The sequence below is a fragment of the Mesoplodon bidens genome, assembly GCF_964165515.1.
Source record: "Mesoplodon bidens genome assembly, chromosome: X".
NCBI lineage: Eukaryota > Metazoa > Chordata > Mammalia > Artiodactyla > Ziphiidae > Mesoplodon > Mesoplodon bidens.
The window spans coordinates 26946060-26966031 of NC_138163.1; the positions used below are offsets into that span (position 1 = coordinate 26946060).

Genomic DNA, 19972 nt, shown 5'->3' on the forward strand with positions numbered 1-19972 from the left:
TGGCCAGTAATTTCTTCTGTCCTGCCCCAAAGGAGCTCTGTTTCCTAGTTCCCTGGGTGGTTTACACAGTGTAAATTTTGAAAGTATGTTCAACTTCATTTTTAGAAAACTGGTTGCATCTGACTATATTGGTAGATAAATAAGATATGTGTTGGATTTTTGCTGTTGTTTGTTGCAATGTCAGGATATTTGCATTAAAATTTTTTTTTAAATTTATTTATTTTTGGCTGCGTTGGGTCTTCATTGCTGCGCGTGGGCTTTCTCTAGTTGCAGTGAGTGGGGGCTGTTCTTCATTGCGGTGCACGGGCTTCTCATTGCAGTGGCTTCTCTTGTTGTGGAGCACGGGCTCTAGGCACACGGGATTCAGCAGTTCTGGCACGCGGGTTCGTAGTTGTGGCACATGGGCTTAGTTGCTCCGCAGCACGTAGGATCTTCCCGGACTAGGGATCGAACCCTTGTCCCCTGCATTGGCAGGCGGAGTCTTAACCCCTCTGCCACCAGGGAAGCCCCAGGATATTTGCATTTTTAATGAAAAGTGAAACAGCCCTTTAAAAGGAGCAGTCCCAGGGTTTAACACTTAAAGGGTTCTGAGGTTTCTGGATGTAGCCTGCAGACAACAGGAATGGAGAAAGACTTACCTTCCTTCGGAAGGGTCCAAACTCTGTAAATGAAGTGTGTGCCTACTGCTGCTTATAAACAGAGAGCTGGATGGAGGTGAGGGAGTGTAGACCAAGATGCAGAACAAGATTTCTGCATCTTGGTCTACACTTTCTACAAGATTTCTGCCCGTCTTGGTGAGGCTCCTGCTCAGTGTCCCTGTATCTCCCTCGTTCCTTTAGCAACACCACGCTGCTTACAATCGAGTTGTTCACACCCTGTTTTCTAATCTCTTCTGCCTCTGACACCCTTCTCTTTTCCTCCTCTTCACCTGGCTAACTCCAACTCTTGCATCCTATCTTGGATTAGGTGTTCCCTCTGTTAAGAATCCATTATGCAGAGACTTCCCTGGTGGTTCAGTGGTTAAGAATCCGCCTGCCAATGCAGGGGACATGGGTTCGAGCCCTGGTCCGGGGAGATCCCACATGCTGTGGAGCAACTAATCCCGTGCGCCACAACTACTGAGCCTGCGCTCTAGAGCTCGCGAGCCACAACTACTGAGCCTGCGTGCCACAACTACTGAAGCCCACACACCTGGAGCCCGTGCTCTGCAACAAGAGAAGCCACAGTGATGAGAAGCCCATGCACCGCATCAAAGAGTAACCCCTGAGTGGCAACGAAGACCAAATGTAGCCCTCCCCAAAATTAATTAATTAATTAATTAAAAAAAAAGAATCCATTGTGCTATACCCTCATCCACGTTTCTGGGTTAGGTGCCCTTTGGGTATGATATCACATTACCCCCTGCATACAAGCTTAAAAGCACACTTAGCCACGACCACTGTGATCACCTGTTGATGCGTCTGCCTTTCCTGACAGCCTATGTGTTCCTTGGTGGTAATGCCTGGGTCTTGTTCACCTCAGTATCTCTGCAGTTCAGGAAAGTACCTGGCACAGAACAGGCACTCAGTATTGTGTGGTGAATTGAAGGGGTGGTAGAAAGTGTCACAAAAGAGGAAAGGCATATACAGGAGGAAAAGGGCAAACGCATCAAAAGTAAGCCTGGAGTTCACGCAGGGGAAAATTACAACAGGAAAACAAAAAGAACTGAAAATGAATGAATGGACTTGAGGATATGGGGAGGGGGAAGGGTAAGCTGTGACAAAGCGAGAGAGTGGCATGGACTTATATACACTACCAAACGTAAGGTAGATAGCTAGTGGGAAGCAGCCGCAGAGCACAGGGAGATCAGCTCGGTGCTTTGTGACCGCCTGGAGGGGTGGGATGGGGAGGGTGGGAGGGAGGGAGATGCATGAGGGAAGGGATGTGGGAACAGATGTATATGTATGACTGATTCACTTTGTTATAAAGCAGAAACTAATAAAAAAATATATAAATTAAAAAAAGAAAAAGAAAAAAAAAAGAAGGAAGGGAAAAAAAAGAACTGAAAAAAGAGAATAAAGAATGGAGAGGAAACATGTTAAAAGAGAGGGATCGACTTTTAAAATGTTTATTAGGGAGAAGGTTAAGACTGGTGAGGCAGTTCTCTGTTCCTGGTTTTTTGTGTGGTTGTTACGGTTGAGCCTTACCTATAAAAATACGGAACCAGGGTTAACATGACTGAAAGGCACCTCATTCACTTGGTACTGGAGGAATGATCATCAGACACCGGTTTCTATGAGGGGAAACTGCTAGTCATGTCTCTGATTCTTAATATTCCAGATTTTGAATATTCAAATAAATGCTACCCTTGTCCAAACAGACCCCCTGGAGTGGTCCAAATGCAAATAACTAGGTGACCATACAGCAGAGTTTGTCCAGGACAGTCCTGATTTACACCTGTTGTGACAATATAATAATTACTAGTGCCCTGTCAACTCTCAAAACCGTCCCAACTTGGATGATAAATTATGTAGTCGCCCTCTAAACAGTCAACATTTCTTGAGCTCTTCCTTTGGACCAGATACTGTGTAAAGTACTTGACAAGAATAGTCTCATTAGATGCTCACTATGACCCTTCTTTAAAATGGAGATGCCATTCACATGCCAGAAGATTCATCCTTTTAAAGTGTACAATTCAGTGTTTTTTAGTATATTCATTGTTGAACAACCATCACAACTAATTCCAGAATATTTGCATCCTCCCCAGAAGAAACCCTATACTATTTAATAGTCACTCCCTATTCCCCTCTCCCTGCAGTCTCTGACCACCACCAATCTGTTTTCTGTCTCTATGGATTTGCCTGTTCTGGACATTCCATATAAATAGAATCATATAATATGTGGCCCTTCTGTGTCTGACAGTCTTATTTTGCAACTGAAGAAGCGAAGGTTCAGGGAGATTAAATAGTCTGCCCAAGATTACCCCTCTAGCAGGTAGACAGGTCAGAACTAGAGCCAGCTATGTCTGGCTTCAGAGCCCACATTCTTAGCCACCGTGATTAGCTGCCTTCTCCTATGTATTGCAGGTACTCAGCACATTTTGGAACTCCTTTTTGGCCTTCTGTAACTGGGCACATTGCTTCCAAAATGACTCACAAATCTTCATTATTTGAGAGTGGATTTCATGTTTGGCAAGAGTCAAAAATCATAAAGAGCAAGTATGGTAACTAAAGTGGGCTATCAAGTTGGGTCATTGCTATGGACTGAATTATATCCCCCCCCACCCAGATTCATAGGTTGAACCTCTAACCCCACTCCCCATGTGATTAATCTGACTGTATTTGGAGATAGGACTTTTAGGAAGTAATTAAGGTTGAATGAGGTCATAAGGGTGGGGCCCTAACCTGATAGGACAGATGGCTTTATAAAACAGGAAGAGACAGGTTTCTCTCTCTCTCTCTCTCTCTCTCTCTCTCTCTCTCTCTCTCTCTGCTATTTTGTTGTCATCACCGGAGTTTATAGTCATATTTTGGGATTAAAAAATGAGGCATAACCATAAAATCAGGAGAATGGGTGATTATTATCTGTGACTTCAAGAACAATTTCCTGAGGGGAGCATGAGAAATATTTTGAATGTGGGAAATCAGCACTGGAAACAAGAGAAGCATCTATAAGACTCTTTGTATGGCACTATGCTTTTAAATTTTATAAATGTGCATTCTCTGGAAAATATAACAAATATAAGGAAAAATTAAAATGGTCTATCATGCTACTGTTAATAATATGCTGTTGTTCCAGCTTATCCTTTTCTGAAACCTTAATTCTGTAGCCTACATTGTTTTGAAGTACGCAGTCATTATGTGGATGCATTAGAATCTCTGTTATCTAATGTGATCAAAGGTGATTGTTGATCAGTTAATTGATAAAATTTGCCAAAGCAGAAAATCATATAAATATGTACATTTACACACAAACACCTTAAACTTCTTACTTCGACATAAAACGTATACATTTATATTCATATGCCAAGCTTTTGATGCAGGGTCAAGGGCTTTTTGAGTAAGGACTTCTGACCGGTGTTTCCATTTTTCTTCTCTGACTCATACCCATAATGCATCATCTATGATTTCCAGTATTTGTTCATTTAATGTGGAAAAATTTGAGTACAGAATCCTTCCAGATTTTATCCCCCAATATTTTACTGCTGTCCTACCCAAAACTAATTGGACAGCATATTTTGGGGGATTCCCCCCTTATTAATTTTTTTTAATTTAGTTTTCATAGAAACTACTCTTGTTATTAGTGATCATGATTCTTGTGATATACATACAATATAATTAAATTGTATAATTACAATAATAAGTAGAATTGTCAAAATATGTTCAAGAAAATAATTATTATCAAGCCTGAGACTCAGCCGATGGCTGTACAAGTGCAAAGTCATATTAGCTTACTAGCCATGAGCTTTCATCATGACTTAGGCATCTGTCAATGTTTTAAAGGGGGAATGGAAAGCATTCTCTGTGCGTCGTTGAGTTAAAGTTTATTAAGAGAGTTTCTACTGTCCGTGCTCATTTAAAAAAAGAATCCAGATATGTACAAACTGAAAAGGTAAGGTTCCCTTTAATCTAAACCCCTCTCCAGGAATAATGCTGTTAACAGTTTGGTATGTATTCTTCCAGACTCTTCTCTCTATGTGTCTATAAATATATGTGTGTATTACTTATGTCTTGTGATGTGCCAGGCATAGTACTAAGGCCTTGATGTGAATTATCTTGATTAATCCACACAACGACTCTGTAACATAATACTATTATTATCTCCCATTTTACAGATGAGTAAACCGAGGCTCAGGACGGTTCAGTAATTTGCCCTAGGTCACATAGTAACTAATTTCTTCCTCTTGAGAGGACTGTCCTGCTAATGCACATGAATCAAATTAAATGTTTGGATCCATTCATCTATTTATTCAGTAAACATTTATGGAATGTCCACTCTTTTCCAATCACTGTATATAATGCCAGGTACTCGGACACATGGTTTCTGTCTTCAGGTACCTGGAAAAGGGAGATCAATCTGTGAGCTAAAACATTTGCCCCAATTCATCCAGTTAGTAAGTGGGTAGAGCAGGATTACAATACAGGCTTGTTTTAATAAACTGTTATATGACAGCCCTATGTGCATAGAAGATTTGGTGGGCTGTTTTTTGGAAACAGTCACCTTGAATATTTATTGTTTCCATGAGAAGATGAGTTTGGAGCCCCAAGAAATCAGTGTCCAATGGTTAAGACCGAGTGTGTAAGCTGAAGATTATAAGTACAAGTTCTGAAAAGTTTTAAATTATATGTGTGAGTGTGACTTTTTTAAAGGCAAACACTGCTCTACTGTAATCCAAGGGAGATGAATATAAGACAGGGTTCAGGATTGGAGTTCCAATTCCTTGAGTGGGAGGACCGGTGATAAATAATTTAGATCCACTAAGGAGCTTGATTAGAATGTTGAAAAGTGTCAGCTTAAACAAGAACAAGCAATGGAAAAGAGAATCAGAAGTCCAGAAAAGAGAATAGGGAAGTTGTATATAGAGATACTATGAGAAAAATAATCATAACATAAAAGTTGAGGAATTGGTTGAAAAAAATTAAAGGCTGCATGTTAAGACAGAACCAAGACCTTACCTATTGTGCAACACATTCCACTAGGCTGGCCAATTTCAACGTACACTACGGAGGGTTGAAGGGAAATGCCTCTCCCGGAGATGTGGGTAGAGAGCTTGAGCCACATGAGCTCCTGACCTCCTAATGCACAAATGCCAAAGGCTTTTAGAGCCAGTTGGCAAGATGTACAGGGGTGGACAAATCAGGGGATTATTCTTATAAACATGGTATGAGATCTTACAGAAGGGAGCAAAAAGGCAGCCTGGATTGGAAACCTTACAGGAATGGCTATATATTCTTCGTGACTGCAGAAACATTTAAATATACGAACACATGGAATGTGGCAGCATTGATGGCGATGATTAAGCACCCCAACGGTAAAAAAAAAAAAAGAAAGAAAAAATGAGGAGGAAAAAGGAAAATCTTGAGTTTCTTAAATTGTTTGCAAAGAAACTGGAGTCTATGACGGAATTTGCTCCTCATGACTGAAATGTTTCTTTGGTGTTGGAAAAAGTATTGCTGTCATCTCTCTGTCTCTTTAGAATTGTTTTTAATTCATAATAAAAATCCCGTAACAGCTCCTTGTCTGGAGGACTTTGAAAATAGGAGCGATTTCATCTGTCTGGAATGGTCTGTGTCAGGACTTGCCCTAGGCAAGGTTGCCACATAGGCAGAAGCGCCCCCTCCCTCCTCCCTCCCAGGCACCCCCTCCCCCACTGCCCCCTAATGCCCTTCAAGCCCACGAACCCCACCATGGTCTGACCCCTTTTTCCTGGATCACAGCTCCAATGTGACCTCCCACATAAAATCAAACCCCCTTTCCCTCAGCTCTCTCTCCAGGCGCTAAGGATGCAGTAGCTTTCACCCTCTGCATCCTATTTGCATTTAAAAATAGGACCCTGGTTAACCCTCATGAATCTCAGTTGGTGGAGCTTTGGACTACAAAACTAAGTGGAGAGAAGTCCAAGGGAGAGGGGAGCATTTGGGGTCGTTGGGGGAAGGGCATAGGGGAGGTCGCCTTCCTGGAAGCTATTAAATCCCAGATGTGGGTTCTGTTCCGTGTGGGACTGCCTTGAGGGAGAGGGTGGGGTGTGGGAGGAGGGCGGCTGGACTCTCTGACCTCTCAAGGTTGGCATTAATTCTATGCGTCGGTGATTTCCAACTACATTCCCCTGCACCCAGCTTCCTTTGCAGCACCAGAGGCACCGTGTGACTTGGCTTTAACTAGGGGTTTTCAGCAGCGTGTCTTTGTGCCTATCAGCCAGGGCCCAATTTTCCCATCACCATCCTCCCTGCAACTGCAACCCTCGGCTTCAGCAATGCTGGCTGAAGATCAGCTGCAGCCCCACTCAGCTCATAGAGATTTTCACAGAGAGCTCTTTACAGCTCCTATTCTCAGAGAAGCCTGAGAAAGGGACTGTTTTGTGCTCCCAGTGTATGCGGGCTTTATGAAAAAAAAATATGTGTGGCCTTATGTGAAAGGAGTATGCTAGATGCAGTTATGGTGGGAAAAGCTGTAGAATGAAATCTCCTCACAGAGCTCGGAGGAGGAAGTTGGTCAATTTCATGTTGGATCAACCAACATTCAAGACCCCTAGTATGTGCCAGGCTCTGAGTTAGACCTGGTGAGTAACAAGACAATTAAAGCAAGGCCCCTGCTATGAAGGAATTCAGTCTAACGGGGAAGATAGACATCCCGTGTGGGAAGTGCCGTGTCTGAGGTAAGCAAGAGTGTTTGGGAGCGCAGAGGTTGCCCTTGGCTCCAAAGCTCTCCCGGGGAGTGGCATCTGAGCTGAGTAGGAGGAAGCCAAAGCAAAGAAAGGTGGGAAGGGCGTTCTGTGTAGAAGGAATGACATGAGCAGAGGCATGGAGACATGAATTTACTTGACGTGTGGGGAAACATGAGCAGGCTGCGATTATTAGAAAGGAAGGGGGAAGGGAAAGAGATGAGGCTGGAGGGGCAGGCAGGGCCACATGAGGGAAAGGGCCCAGCCTCCCTGCTAAGGAGTAGAGACTTTATCCTGAAGGGAGCCACTGAAGGATTTTAAGCAGGTCAGATTTGCATCTTGATTAAACTATCTGTCAATTTGGGGAAACTCTTTCAAATTGCCTGTGGGATGAATTGATGAAAGAATTCCACTGAAAGGGTAGATTTGCAGATCTAGCCACACGTCGTGAAGTGCAAGGCTGTCTTTTTCCAAGAGGGTTTGTCATTAATCTGAGGCTTTTTAAGAGGTACCGCTAAAACAATCTACAGATAGATGCATGTATTTATGTGTAAAACTCAACAAAATTTGGAAGGATACAGGGCCTGAAAACAGTGCTTAAAGGAAACGGAAGAGAGTCTAGCTGCTTCTACCCTTTACTCCACACTGCAGCAACAATATCAGCTTAGGATCGCAAACTATGCTATGGTCTCTTTGTTTTGTTTAGCAAAAGTCATCCGGGAAGGCGCTGTTTAACCTGAGTTGCAGCCATCTAAATCTTGCTGAAAAGGAATATTTTGGATTAGAATTCTGTAGCCATTCTGGAAATAATGTAAGTTGGTTTCATTATAGGGTTCTTTGTGTCTAGAATTGCTTCTAAATGCAGCTTGCAGCTAGATATGCAGGGCTCAAACCCCCAACTGCAAAAGGAAAAACCATTTAAACCCTTGCAAAATGAGTGGATTTAATAACTATTTCCCCTCCTTGTCTATTAAAAGTCACCTCAGTTTGCCAAGCACAAACTCTTCCACCCTCTGCTCCTCTTTTGCCACTGTGTGAAGAGGTCTCTGTGCTTTATTCTGACTTTCCAGAGGCTGGACCTCAACCTCCAAACTGAAGACTCCTAACCTCACCAGTAGTATTTGGGAACGCTCCTTGCCCCTCTCTCACATCCTAACATTCCCGGTGTTCTGCCCGCTGTGTCCTGCCTTGGCGGATCTGTTATCTGGCTCCTTCCCAGAAAGGCTCATTATGACTATTAAGCTGGCATTTGGGGGCTGTAGGATTCAAATGTGGAGCCAAGTGCCTTCATTAGTCTTTGTGGCAACTAATCAGCCTTGTATATGACACCTCTGTCATTCTCCTGAGGCAGGGGAGCACTGACTCAAATGTCAACAGCAAAGAGTTTATAGATCAACAATGTGCACTGTCATTGGGAAAATAGAAGGGGACGGATTGAGTGTGGTGGAAGCACAGCATTTCTTTGACGTTGCTGTTTCTTACTATCTTTAGAAGTCTAAAGAGTCTTGATATTTGTTTGTTTCATGTTGATTTTAATCTGTTACCAAAAAAACCCAAAGAAACAAAAAGCTATACTCAGTGCCATGTTCTACCAATTCTTTCATTAATGTTATTACAGGTCTGGTTGGAACTTCTGAAGTCCATTACAAAGCAAGTAAAAAGTAAGTATGGAAAATCACTTAAGGAATAGAATTCCCAGTTACAACTTGAAAACATTTCAACAATACCACACTGTTCCTCGCCTTAATATAAGCGGAGAAAAGGGCTTTGATGTATTATTTTAATCCTTCATCCATCCAGTAAATTTAACAATTAAAAAAAATCATTTTAACTTTGCCTGAGATGAGGAAAATCAGGCTGCTGGATCTTTGAGTAAATTTCGAGAACCCTGGTAATGACAGCACTCTGTGAATTGGCTCTAGGGATACATCTCTGACTCTAGACCTGCAAATCTTCGAGCATCCTTGATGTCAAGCAGCAATGCCATGCACCTTCTTCCAGGAGGTGTTTCAGTTTAATCCCGTCACAGACATTGTCCATCCATTTCAGGTCATATCTGAGTGCTTACTATGCATGAAATATTCCCCCGAACCCTATATGTCACAATCTAGTGTGGTGGTTCTCAAATTTCAGTGTGTATTAGGATCACGGGCCGGGAGGAGGGGGCCGTTCTTGTTAAAATGCATATTCCTGGGCCTTATCCCCGAGTTGGGGGCCAGCAACCTGCATTTTAAAAAAATTCCATAGGTGCTTCCGCTGCAGGTGGATTTCAGTCCACACTTTGGGAAAGGCTGTTTCGTGTCACTTCCCCCTCCTGCTCTCTTCGTGTTGGTGTCTCCCACAATTCTGTCTTTTCCCACTACGTATTGATAATCTGTCACATGATCCCAACAGCTTCCCAACTGACTCCCCTCAGTCCATCATGTACACTACTCCCAAAGGGAACTATTGCAAATACAAACCTGACCACATCAGTCTCCTGCTTAAAATGCTTCCATGACTTCCTATTGTCCTTAGAATAAAGTCCGAACTCTTTTTTTTTTTTTTTTTTTTTTTTGCGGTACGCGGGCCTCTCACTGTTGTGGTCTCTCCCGTTGCGGAGCACAGGCTCCGGACGCGCAGGCTCAGTGGCCACGGCTCACGGGCCCAGCCGCTCCATGGCATGTGGGATCTTCCCGGACCGGGGCACGAACCCGTGTCCCCTGCATCGGCAGGTGGACTCTCAACCACTGCGCCACCAGGGAAGCCCAGTCCAAACTCTTTAACATGATCCTCAAAGCACCGGACTCTGCCTGCCTTTTGAGCCTTTACCTCTGCCTCTGACCACTTCATACTCCTACCTCTCCTAATGTGAACAAAACTAACTTCAGGTGTAGGCTTCTCAGATAAAATAGAAGTTGCCCAACTAAATTAGAATTTCAGATCAACAGAGACTAATTTCTTTGTATAAGTATGTCCCAGGCAATCATTGTATATCTGAAATTCAAATTTAACTGGGAGTCCTATATTTTTATCTGCTAAATCTGGCAGCCCTACTCAGATGTCAGCTCTTCCAGGAAGCCTTCCTTGACCTCCTCCAAACTCTTTTCTCCCTCTTGTGCTTACCCAGTACTCGGGGCTTATAACACTTTGTGGTTCTGTGATTGTCTGTCTAGGTGTCTGCCTCTTCTACCAACCTTTGAGTGCTTAACTGTATTTTTATTTCCAGGAGCCTCTAGTACAATGCTTAGCATACAATAGGCACTCAACAAATGTTTACTGAATGAATGGTGCTAATGCTGCATGTGTGTATTCGCTTTTGATACAGAGAGTTTCTTATTTTCAAATGCAAGTAGGAGTGAAGGCAAGTAGATATGTTTTCTTCATGTAGATTTTAAGATACACAGAGACCTCAGTCCCTACTACTTCTAGTTCCCTTTATGAATCCTTGAGCCAGCTGATATTCACCTGCCTCTATAGCTGGGCCCTTCTCTCAGCCAGGAATGCAGAATCCCAAGTAGCAAGTAGTATGTTTTTCTAAATGGAACACTTCTTAAGAGAGAACACAGTAGGCCCCAAACGAGGCACATCTTTACAAAAATAAACTCAAAGAAAGAGAAGGGAGGAAGAGGGGCAGGAGAACTTTCCCAACTGTTATCCACATAGAGGCACAATTCAAAAATAGCAACATCTCGCAAATGTGAAAAATTGAAATTTAAATGAAAAGTCTGTGCGAGAGAGTGATGGGGAGAGGAGGGAAAAGGAGAGGGGAGTGCATGCGTGTGTGTGTGTGTGTGTGAGAGAGAGAGAGAGAGAGAGAGAGAGAGAGAGAGAGAAGACCTGTAATTGTTGTGATGGACATTTAAATAAAACTTATGGAGATATTGTGTTTTAAGATCCTAAGGAGGTTGTTTTCAAATTTATGGTGAAATTTTTCCCAGTGGACCCTGGACATCTGCGAGAAGAGCTTACAAGGTATAGTACTTGCATGATGCATGATGTTACTTAATCATTATCCTCCATTTATCAGGGAATGGGCTTCTAGCCTTCTTTGGAAGGCTTGGCTCTCAGTCACTCTCTGGGAGATGGTAAGAAGTTGGTGACAAGGAGGACCTGGCTGGTCCCCAGTGTTAATCTTCCAAAGGATAGGGACTTCAGGGAGAAGGAAGCGTGGTGTTCTAAAAGTGGTAACCAGCCTGGGTGCCCACTTGGGGGTTAAGCCATTAACTGCTACAACAGTTAAAGTGTTTGCCTTCATTGCATCTGTGTTCTAATCAGAGGGCAGCTTGACAACTAAGTTCCCTGCATACTGAAAACGGTTGTGTGCACATGTGTGTGTGTGTGTGTTTGTGTATATCCCATAGGTAGAAAGTGATGATGACATACACTTATAAAACCTTTTTGAGAGTAGAAAAGTAAAAAATATAAAAAATAATTTAATAAATTATTTTGCATAATTATACATTATTGATATTTTATTATAATTATTAATAATTACAAATGATTAATAATTTATATAAGTAAAATACTTTTATACCTACAAAAATTAAAAAGCTAAAAAGTAAAAAGCATTTTAAAGTATTTTTATATTTATAAAAATGCCCTTTAAAATGACAATGTAAACCTACTTCTTCAAAAATACTTTGTCAACATAACACTCCCCCAAACCTTACTCTGCTCTCTAGACTTTAGACTCCAGACTCCTACACATAGAAAGGATGTAAGAGATAATCTAGTCCAGACCTTTTGGTTTACAGATGCAGAAACTGGTCCTGGGAACTAGAGTGACTTGATCCAGGTCACAGCGTGTTGGCAGTTATTCTACCTGAAATATTCCCCATCATGGTTCATGGCCAATTTTTCTTCACCCTTTTTGTAAAGGCGGGGGGTTCTTTTCTGAGGGGTCTTTGTAGAAGTCACTTTTAAAAAGTCAGTCTCTCTCTCTCTCTCCCAACCTTCTCCAAATTTGTGAGTTGTAGGCCCTTTTCCCAGATAACTTGATGTCTTGGTATCTCTATCAGTTTGCCTTTGCTAACTCATTTCAGTCGAGTCTCAAATTGTAACCAATTTTGATGGAGATAAACTTTCTCTGGGAAAAAAAAAAGAATGAGAAAATCAATGTGATGATAAATGATTCATCAGCTGTTCAGAGGAAGGATTTGGTATTTGCAGCAGGCAGCTGCCTTCTTAATAGCAAGGAATGTGTCAAATGACAAGAAGGTTACTTTCTTTCTTGCTAGGAGTAAAATGAAATTCACGTCCCCTTTAGCAATTGAGGCTGATTATTCTCATTTACATCTATATTCGAAAGCAGGTAATGGCAAGGGCTAGACTTCCTTTATTTTTTCCCCATTGGTCCATTTGAGAATACTTAACTGTAGTTGATTTTACAAGGATGCCTCGTTTGGGGCCACTACGTGAGTTTCTCAGAGTGGTGTGCAAATATAACTTTTCTAATTGAATCATTTCTAATCCATTAAGAGAGATCACAATTTGAAGGATTATAATGAATGGCTTTGTAAATTGAATAATCACCTACTAATTTACCTGTTTTTTCCCAGTCTGATTTTCACCTATCACGTGCAATTAATTCTGGTTCACCACATTGCCGTCAAGTCTTAATTGGTTTAAAAAAATCTAGATAGAACTTTACTCAGAAAATTACATCTTATATAGGGAAATGCCCACAGTAGATAGTAAATGTTCTAATATCTAAAATAAAACATTGGAACCAATTTTGAACCAAGAAGGAACATAGTCGGCAGTAGAATCTTAATTATACACATCTTTTCAAAAGTTGATTGCCTCTGATAAGGGCTTAAAAGTGTGGGACAAATGCCGTCTGTTTTGCAAAGTTCTGGATACCAATGTGTACTTTATGGGTCCCTGCTTATCGGTAGGAAAACGGGTGGTCTGGCTTCATTCTATTCAATACACAGTAATCCCATACCTGCTCTGTGCAAAGGGTTAGGCTGGGCTCTGGTGATACGGAGACGGTGGTCCAGGTGAAGGGGCAGAATCTTGATTTCTGAAGCACAGTCTTTTGGATAGGAGGCAGCCTAGAATTGACAGGCAGACCTGACGTCTTGCCACAGTTTCACTGTCTTGGGGTGATATGACTCTGCCCAAATCGCCTAACCTCTGCCTTTCTGTAATTGGAACATGCGGTGATGATGCCAGCCTTCTAAGTTGTTACGATAGTGAGTAATTGATAGCATTTTGTAAACAGAGCGGTACTGGCCTCCTGAGTAGGCTTATTCTTGCTGAATCTCCCTTTCTCTCTGGCTGGGTATGTGGCTTTGCTACGTGGCAGAAATCACCAGAGGATGGTTGGCCAACTCCCTCAAGTTGGCGGGAGGATTTGGCTGGGGTGGTTCCTAATGGCTGTGAGGCCTGCTGAAGTGCTGGGTCAGCCGAGTTGTGGTCTAGTGCTGGTTAGGGGTAGAAGCAAAGCCTATGCATTACTCACCACCCCGAGAAGGCATCTCCCTGACTGGGGGCACCGTGTCTTTTTTGAAACATCTTGGATCTGGGAGAAGGGAAATGCTTCTTTCTTGTTCCTGTTTCTTCCTCAAGAGATTTCCCCCCACTTCTTTGCAGGTATCTTTTTACTCTTCAAATAAAGAAGGATTTGGCTCTGGGAAGGCTTCCATGCAGTGACAACTGTACAGCATTGATGATATCTCACATCTTACAATGTAAGTAGCAAATGTCGGCTTCGGGGCCTATCAGCCAGCTAGAGAACCAAGCAAAGAGGCTAAAGCACCCTCAACATCCCTATCATCATGTTAGCACTTCTCTGTAGAGGAGAGAAAGCCTGGATGAGATATATAGAAATGGCATGGCCCAGTAGAAAGAGGCTGGTTACTGTAGTCATTGAGATTTGGATTCAAATCCTGTTTGTACGTTCTAACTCTTGTAGCCTTGGGTGAAGTCCCCTCATCTGTCTTTGCCTGAGTTCCCTAGTCTTTAAAAGAGTGACAAGAATGCCTTCTCACAGAGCAGTTATGTAGATTAAAAGTAAATGCTGATTTTCTTCTACCTCGGTCTAACCTTGGCCTCCCACTGCCCCGGGCTTGCTCTCCAGGAGCTGGTCTGGACTAATCTGGGCATGGACTTTGCTAGGCAGGCCCCCACTCCCTCTGCTTGCCCCAGGATCCATTTCTGGTACGTGCTTTCTGCGGCACATTGTCACATTTAATGTGATTCCCATGTTGCTCTTTATCATGATTCCAGAGAACAAAGCACAGAGTACAGCAGGTGGAGAGAGACTAAAAGGGAAAAAGGCCCCAGGCGTCTATTAGAGTTCCCCATATCCTAGCAGCCAAGTCGTTGGACTAGGCTGAGTAATGTAGGCAGGGAAAAGAGGCCCGGGGAACAGTGGGGCCTTGCCTGGGAGGGGGTGAAGCTGGGCACGTCAGGCTGCTCCTGTATCCCCGAGGGCAGGATTGAGGCATCTGGAAATAGTATCTCTTCTTCTAGGGCTGGCTGGACTTCCTCTCTCTTCTAGAGAGGCCGTCCAAGAATAGGCTGTTCCTTACAGTTCCTGAAGGATCATAACTTCATTTTTTTGTTTCATAAGTTCATTTTTGACCTCTATCCATTGCCTTCCTGACAGTCCAGAAATGGTAGATTTCTGATTTCACTGGGAACTCCAGAATGAAGGGCTTGGATAGAGACAGTATCTGAATCAATGTTTACCAAGTGACTCATAAGTGAGACAGGATGAGAGCCCAGGATCTCAGGAAGGCAGTGAGAGCAGTAGTTATCAGGGAAGGCTTATGGATGAGATAGCTTTTGCGCTGGTCCTGAAAGTGATGCATAGAAATTGGATATGTAATGATAAGCAGAGAAAACAGAAAAGAAAAAAGGGTGATGGTACAAGAAGAAGTATATACAGAGGATGCAGCTCAAGTACAACTCGAGCATAGGGTCTGTTTAGGAGAGGTGGCAAAAAACTAAGCATCATTTTGAAGGGCCTTGAATGCCAAGGACACTAACTATATGTCCAGTATTGTCCTTGGGGTGGGGTCGGGAGATGGGGTAAGGCAGGTGGAGAAAACAATATTGGAAGACTTATCCTCCTCCGTTAGCTGCCTGTTTAAGGCAGCAGTCAGAGGATTGGGGGTCCCCAGACAGCCTCTGATGGGGGAGCCCAATTTCATTCTTAATAGTTCAACATTATGGATTTGAGCATTCCCTAGTGGCCATTTCAGGCATAGCACAGAACACTTCAGCTTTTCTAGAGGATATTTTGTTTGTCGACAGAAGCTCTTTCCATAGAAAAAAAGCTAAAGTTTCAAGGAGTCAGCTCTTCACAATCCATCCAGGTCAGATTATTTCACTGGTTGCTAAGACAGCGTGCAGAACACAGCCAGGCTGCTCATTCGTTTGCTCATTTATTTATTCATCTAATGTGTATGTTCTAGGCGTTCAAGAACCTCCACATTCTGACCTCACCTGCTTCAATCTCTCTTATACACCCCTCTGGCTCTAGCCAGACTCTTCCTCCCAAATACAGTTTGTATAATTCTAAATGAAGCCTCCCTTTTATGAATGCCCTTAGTACAATAACGCTTCTTTGTCATTCATTCAGCAAATTTTATTAAGTACCTACCACATGCCAGGTACTGGGAACATAGCAGTGAAATAAAAAGATCCTTGCTCTCGTGGAGCTCACATTTTGGCAGTGGAGGACAATCAGACCAAAATAAGGAAATATATAATGTAAGTTTGAAGGTGATAAGTGCACTGGAGAAAATAAAGTATGGAAGGGAGAGAGGGAAATTCGGGGGGTGGGTACTGAATTTTTAAATAAGGTGGTCAGGGTAGGCTTTACTGTGAAGGTGATAGTTAAACAAAACTTGAAAGAGGTAAAAGACCAAGCTAAGCAGAAATCTGGTGTAAGGGAGTTCCAGGCAGAGAACATCCAGTGCAAAGGGCCTGAGGTAGGAGCATGCCAGGAGTATTCAAGAAACATTAAGCAGGCTTTGTGGATGTCTGGAACTGAGGGAGAGAGGGAGACAGTAATCATGGAGGGCCTTAAAAGCATATTAAAGACCTAGGACATTACTCTAAATGTGATGGGAAGCCACTGTAGCATTTGAAACAGAGGAGTGAAATGATCTGAATTAGGTTTTAACTACATCATGTTGGCTGCTGTGGTGAAAACAGAAATTTGTAGCAAGTAGTAAATAAGCCATAGTGATCTAATGTACAGTATAATAAATATAGACAATAATATTGTACTATAATTATGTAATGTGATAAATATTGCTACAATGGCAATCATATTGCAATCTATAAATGTATCAAAGTAACACACTGTACACCTTAAATTGCTGCAATGTTATATGTCAAATTTATTCAATTTTTAAAAATGAGAGAAAATAGACCTTATGAGGGATGGTGGAAGTGGGGAGATCAGATAACAGACAACAGCAGGAGAGAGAGAGATGATGGTAGTTGGGACCAGCGTGGTAACAGTGAAGGTGCTCACACCACGTGCTGCCTTCTATCACTAATGATATTTACTCATTTGTATGCCATAGGTCTCTTCCTAGATTGTCATAGTCCTGCATGGAGAGAAAAAGAAGCATGGTCTTATGTGTTCCTATGTTTTCCTTAGGGTCAACGTAAGGTCTTGTGCTTAATACTTGTGCTTAATAAACAGAAAGATTGGGGTGTGTGTGTGTGTGTGTGTGTGTGTTTAATTTATTTTTTAAAACAGCTCTATTGTGGTATAATGTGCATACCATAAACTTCACTCATTTTAAGTCTGTAACTCAATGGTTTTTAGTAAATTTACAGAGTTGTGCAACCATTACCACAACCCAGTTTTCAAACATTTCCATCATGCCAAAAGAGCTCTCTCATGCCCATTTGCAGTCACTCAACCACTAAGGCAAATAGATTTGCCTTTTCTGGACAATTCATGTAATAGGAATGATAAAATATGTGGTCTTTTTTATCTGGCTTTTTTCACTCAACACAATGTTTTTGAAATTCATGCATGTTCTAACATGAATCACAGCAGTTTGTTCCTTTCTATTGCTGAGTAGTATTCCATTTTATGGGTATACCACATTTTATTTATCTATTTACTTGGCCAGGGACATTTGGATTGTTTCCAGTTTAGCTATTACGAATAATGTTATGAATATTCATGCACAAGTCTTTGTGTGGACACATGTTTTCATCTCTCTTTGGTAGATTTCTAGGAATGTAATTGTTTCGTCTTAAGGTAAATTTGTGTTTAACATTTTAAGAAACTGCCAAACTGTTCTCCAAATTGTTACAATAAAACCAGAAATGTATGAGGTTTCCAATTTCTCCACATCTTCACTAAAATTTAGTATTGTTTATCTTTGTGATTATGGTCAATCTAGTGCAATGAATCTCATTGCAATTATAATTAGCATTTTCCTAATGACTAATGACGCCTTCTCATGTGTTTATTAACCATTCCTATGTTTTCTTTGGTAAAATGCCTACTCAAATTTTTGCCAATTTTAAAATGGGTTGTCTTATCGAATTTTAAGAGAGTTTTATATATTCTTATTAAAAATCCTTTATGAGATATATAATTTGTGAAATTTCTTCCAATCTGTGGCTTGACTTTTCATTTTCTTTGTTTGTGTGTGTGTGTGTGTTCTTTTTTTAAAATTGAAGTATAGTTGATTTACAGTGTTGTGTTAGGTTCAGGTGTACAGCAAGTGATTCATATATATAGATATATATATCTACATATAGATATATAGATAGATACATAGATATACATATACATACTTTTTCAGATTCTTTTCCATTAGAAGTTATTACAATATATTGAATATAGTTCCCTGTGCTATACAATAGGTCCTTTCTGTTTATCTATTTTATATACAGTAGTATATGTCTGTTAATCCCATACTTCCAATTTATCCCTTCTTCCCCCTGACTTTTAATTTTCTTAATGCTGTCTTTTGGAGTGTGACAGTTTTTAATTTTGATGGAATTCCACTTTCTCAATATGTTTTAGTCAACTATGCTTTTGGTGTTGTATCTAAGAACTTTTTGCCTAACCTAAGGTCCAAAGTTTTTCTCCTAAGTTTTCTTCTAGAACAACTGTTTTAGGTTTGCCTCTTAGGTTTAGGCCTATGATCCATTTTGAATTTTTTTGTATGTTTGTATGGTGTATGGTTGTGAGGTAGGAATTCAACTTCATTTTCTTTTCTTTTTTTTTTTTTTTGCGTGTGGATGTCCCTTTCTCCTATTTGTTGAAAAGACAATTATTTCCCGCATTGAATTGTCTTGCGATCTTTATCAAAAACCAACTTATCATAAATGTAAGGGCTTATTTCTAGATTCTCAACTATGTTCCATTGATCTATATGTGCTTACGCTATTATCACACTATTTTGTTTACTCTAGCTTTGTATTCAGCTTTGAAATAGAGGTGTATATTCTCCAACTTTGTTCTTTTTCAAAATTGTTTTGGTTGTTTTGCATCCTGTGCATTTCCATGTTAATTTTAAGATCTTTTGTCAACTTCTACCCCCAAGTTTGGTGGGGATTGCATTGAATTTATAGGTCAATTTTGGCAGAATTACCATCTTAACAATATTGAGTCTTCTAATCCATGAATATGAAATCTCTCCATTTACATAGATCTTTTAAAAATTTCAGCAATGTTTTGTAATTTTCAGAACACAAGTTTTACATATCTTTTGTTAAATTTATCGGTCTTTTATTTTTTATATGCTATTGTGAATGGAATTGTTTTTCTAGTTTTCTTATTCGATTATGCATTGCTAGTACATGCAAATCCAATAACTTTGTATATTGACCATCTATCTTGCTACCTTGCTGACTATCTATTACTTCTAGTAGCTTTTTTGGATGCCTTAGGATTTTCTACACACAGGACCATGGTGTCTGATTGCACTGACTAGAATCACCAGTAGAATGTTGGATAGAAGTGGCAAGAGCAGACATCCCTGTCTTGTCCCTGGTCTTAGGGGAAAGCACTCAGTTTCTCACCATTTAGTATTATTATGATGTTAGCTGTAGGTTTTCCAACTTTATCAGGTTGAAGAAGTTCCTTTCAATTTTTTTTTTTTTTTTTTTTTTGCTGTCGGTTCGTGGGCCTCTCACTGTTGCGGCCTCTCCCGTTGTGGAGCACAGGCTCCAGACGCGCAGGCTCAGCGGCCATGGCTCATGGGTCCAGCCGCTCTGCGGCATGTGGGATCTTCCTGGACCGGGGCACGAACCCATGTCCCCTGCATCGGCAGGCAGACTCTCAACCACTGCACCACCAGGGAAGCCCCCTTCAATTTTTTGTTTGTTGAATGTTTTTACCATGAATTGGTGTTGGATTTTGCCCAATGTTTTTTTCTGCATCTATTGATATGATAATGTATTTTTTGGTCCTTTATTCTATTAACATAGCATATTACATTAATTAACCTTCACGTGTTGAACTGATCTTGCACTCCTGGGATAAATCCCACTTGGTCATGATGTATAATTCTTTTTTTTATGTTGCTGGATTCAGTTGACTAGTATATTGTTGAGGATTTTTGCCTCTGTATTCATGAGAGATATTAATCTGTAGTTTTCTTGTGATGTCTGTGTCTTATTTTGGTATCAAAG

At 41.2% G+C, this 19972-nt stretch overlaps 1 protein-coding gene across 2 annotated transcripts in view; it reads left to right on the forward strand.

Moving 5' to 3' along the window:
- The window catches only part of FRMD7 (FERM domain containing 7), a gene marked incomplete at both ends in the record, with an annotated part of 58265 nt that overhangs the window by 25146 nt on the left and 13147 nt on the right, over window positions 1-19972 (forward strand). Inside the window, 4 exons of one of the 2 annotated variants that reach the window (XM_081221718.1) lie at window positions 8067-8171; window positions 8979-9021; window positions 11236-11314; window positions 13940-14037. In XM_081221718.1, the coding sequence (XP_081077844.1) occupies window positions 8067-8171; window positions 8979-9021; window positions 11236-11314; window positions 13940-14037 (325 nt within the window). The remainder of the gene's footprint in view (window positions 1-8066; window positions 8172-8978; window positions 9022-11235; window positions 11315-13939; window positions 14038-19972) is intronic. The other variant, XM_081221719.1, reaches the window with a different exon arrangement.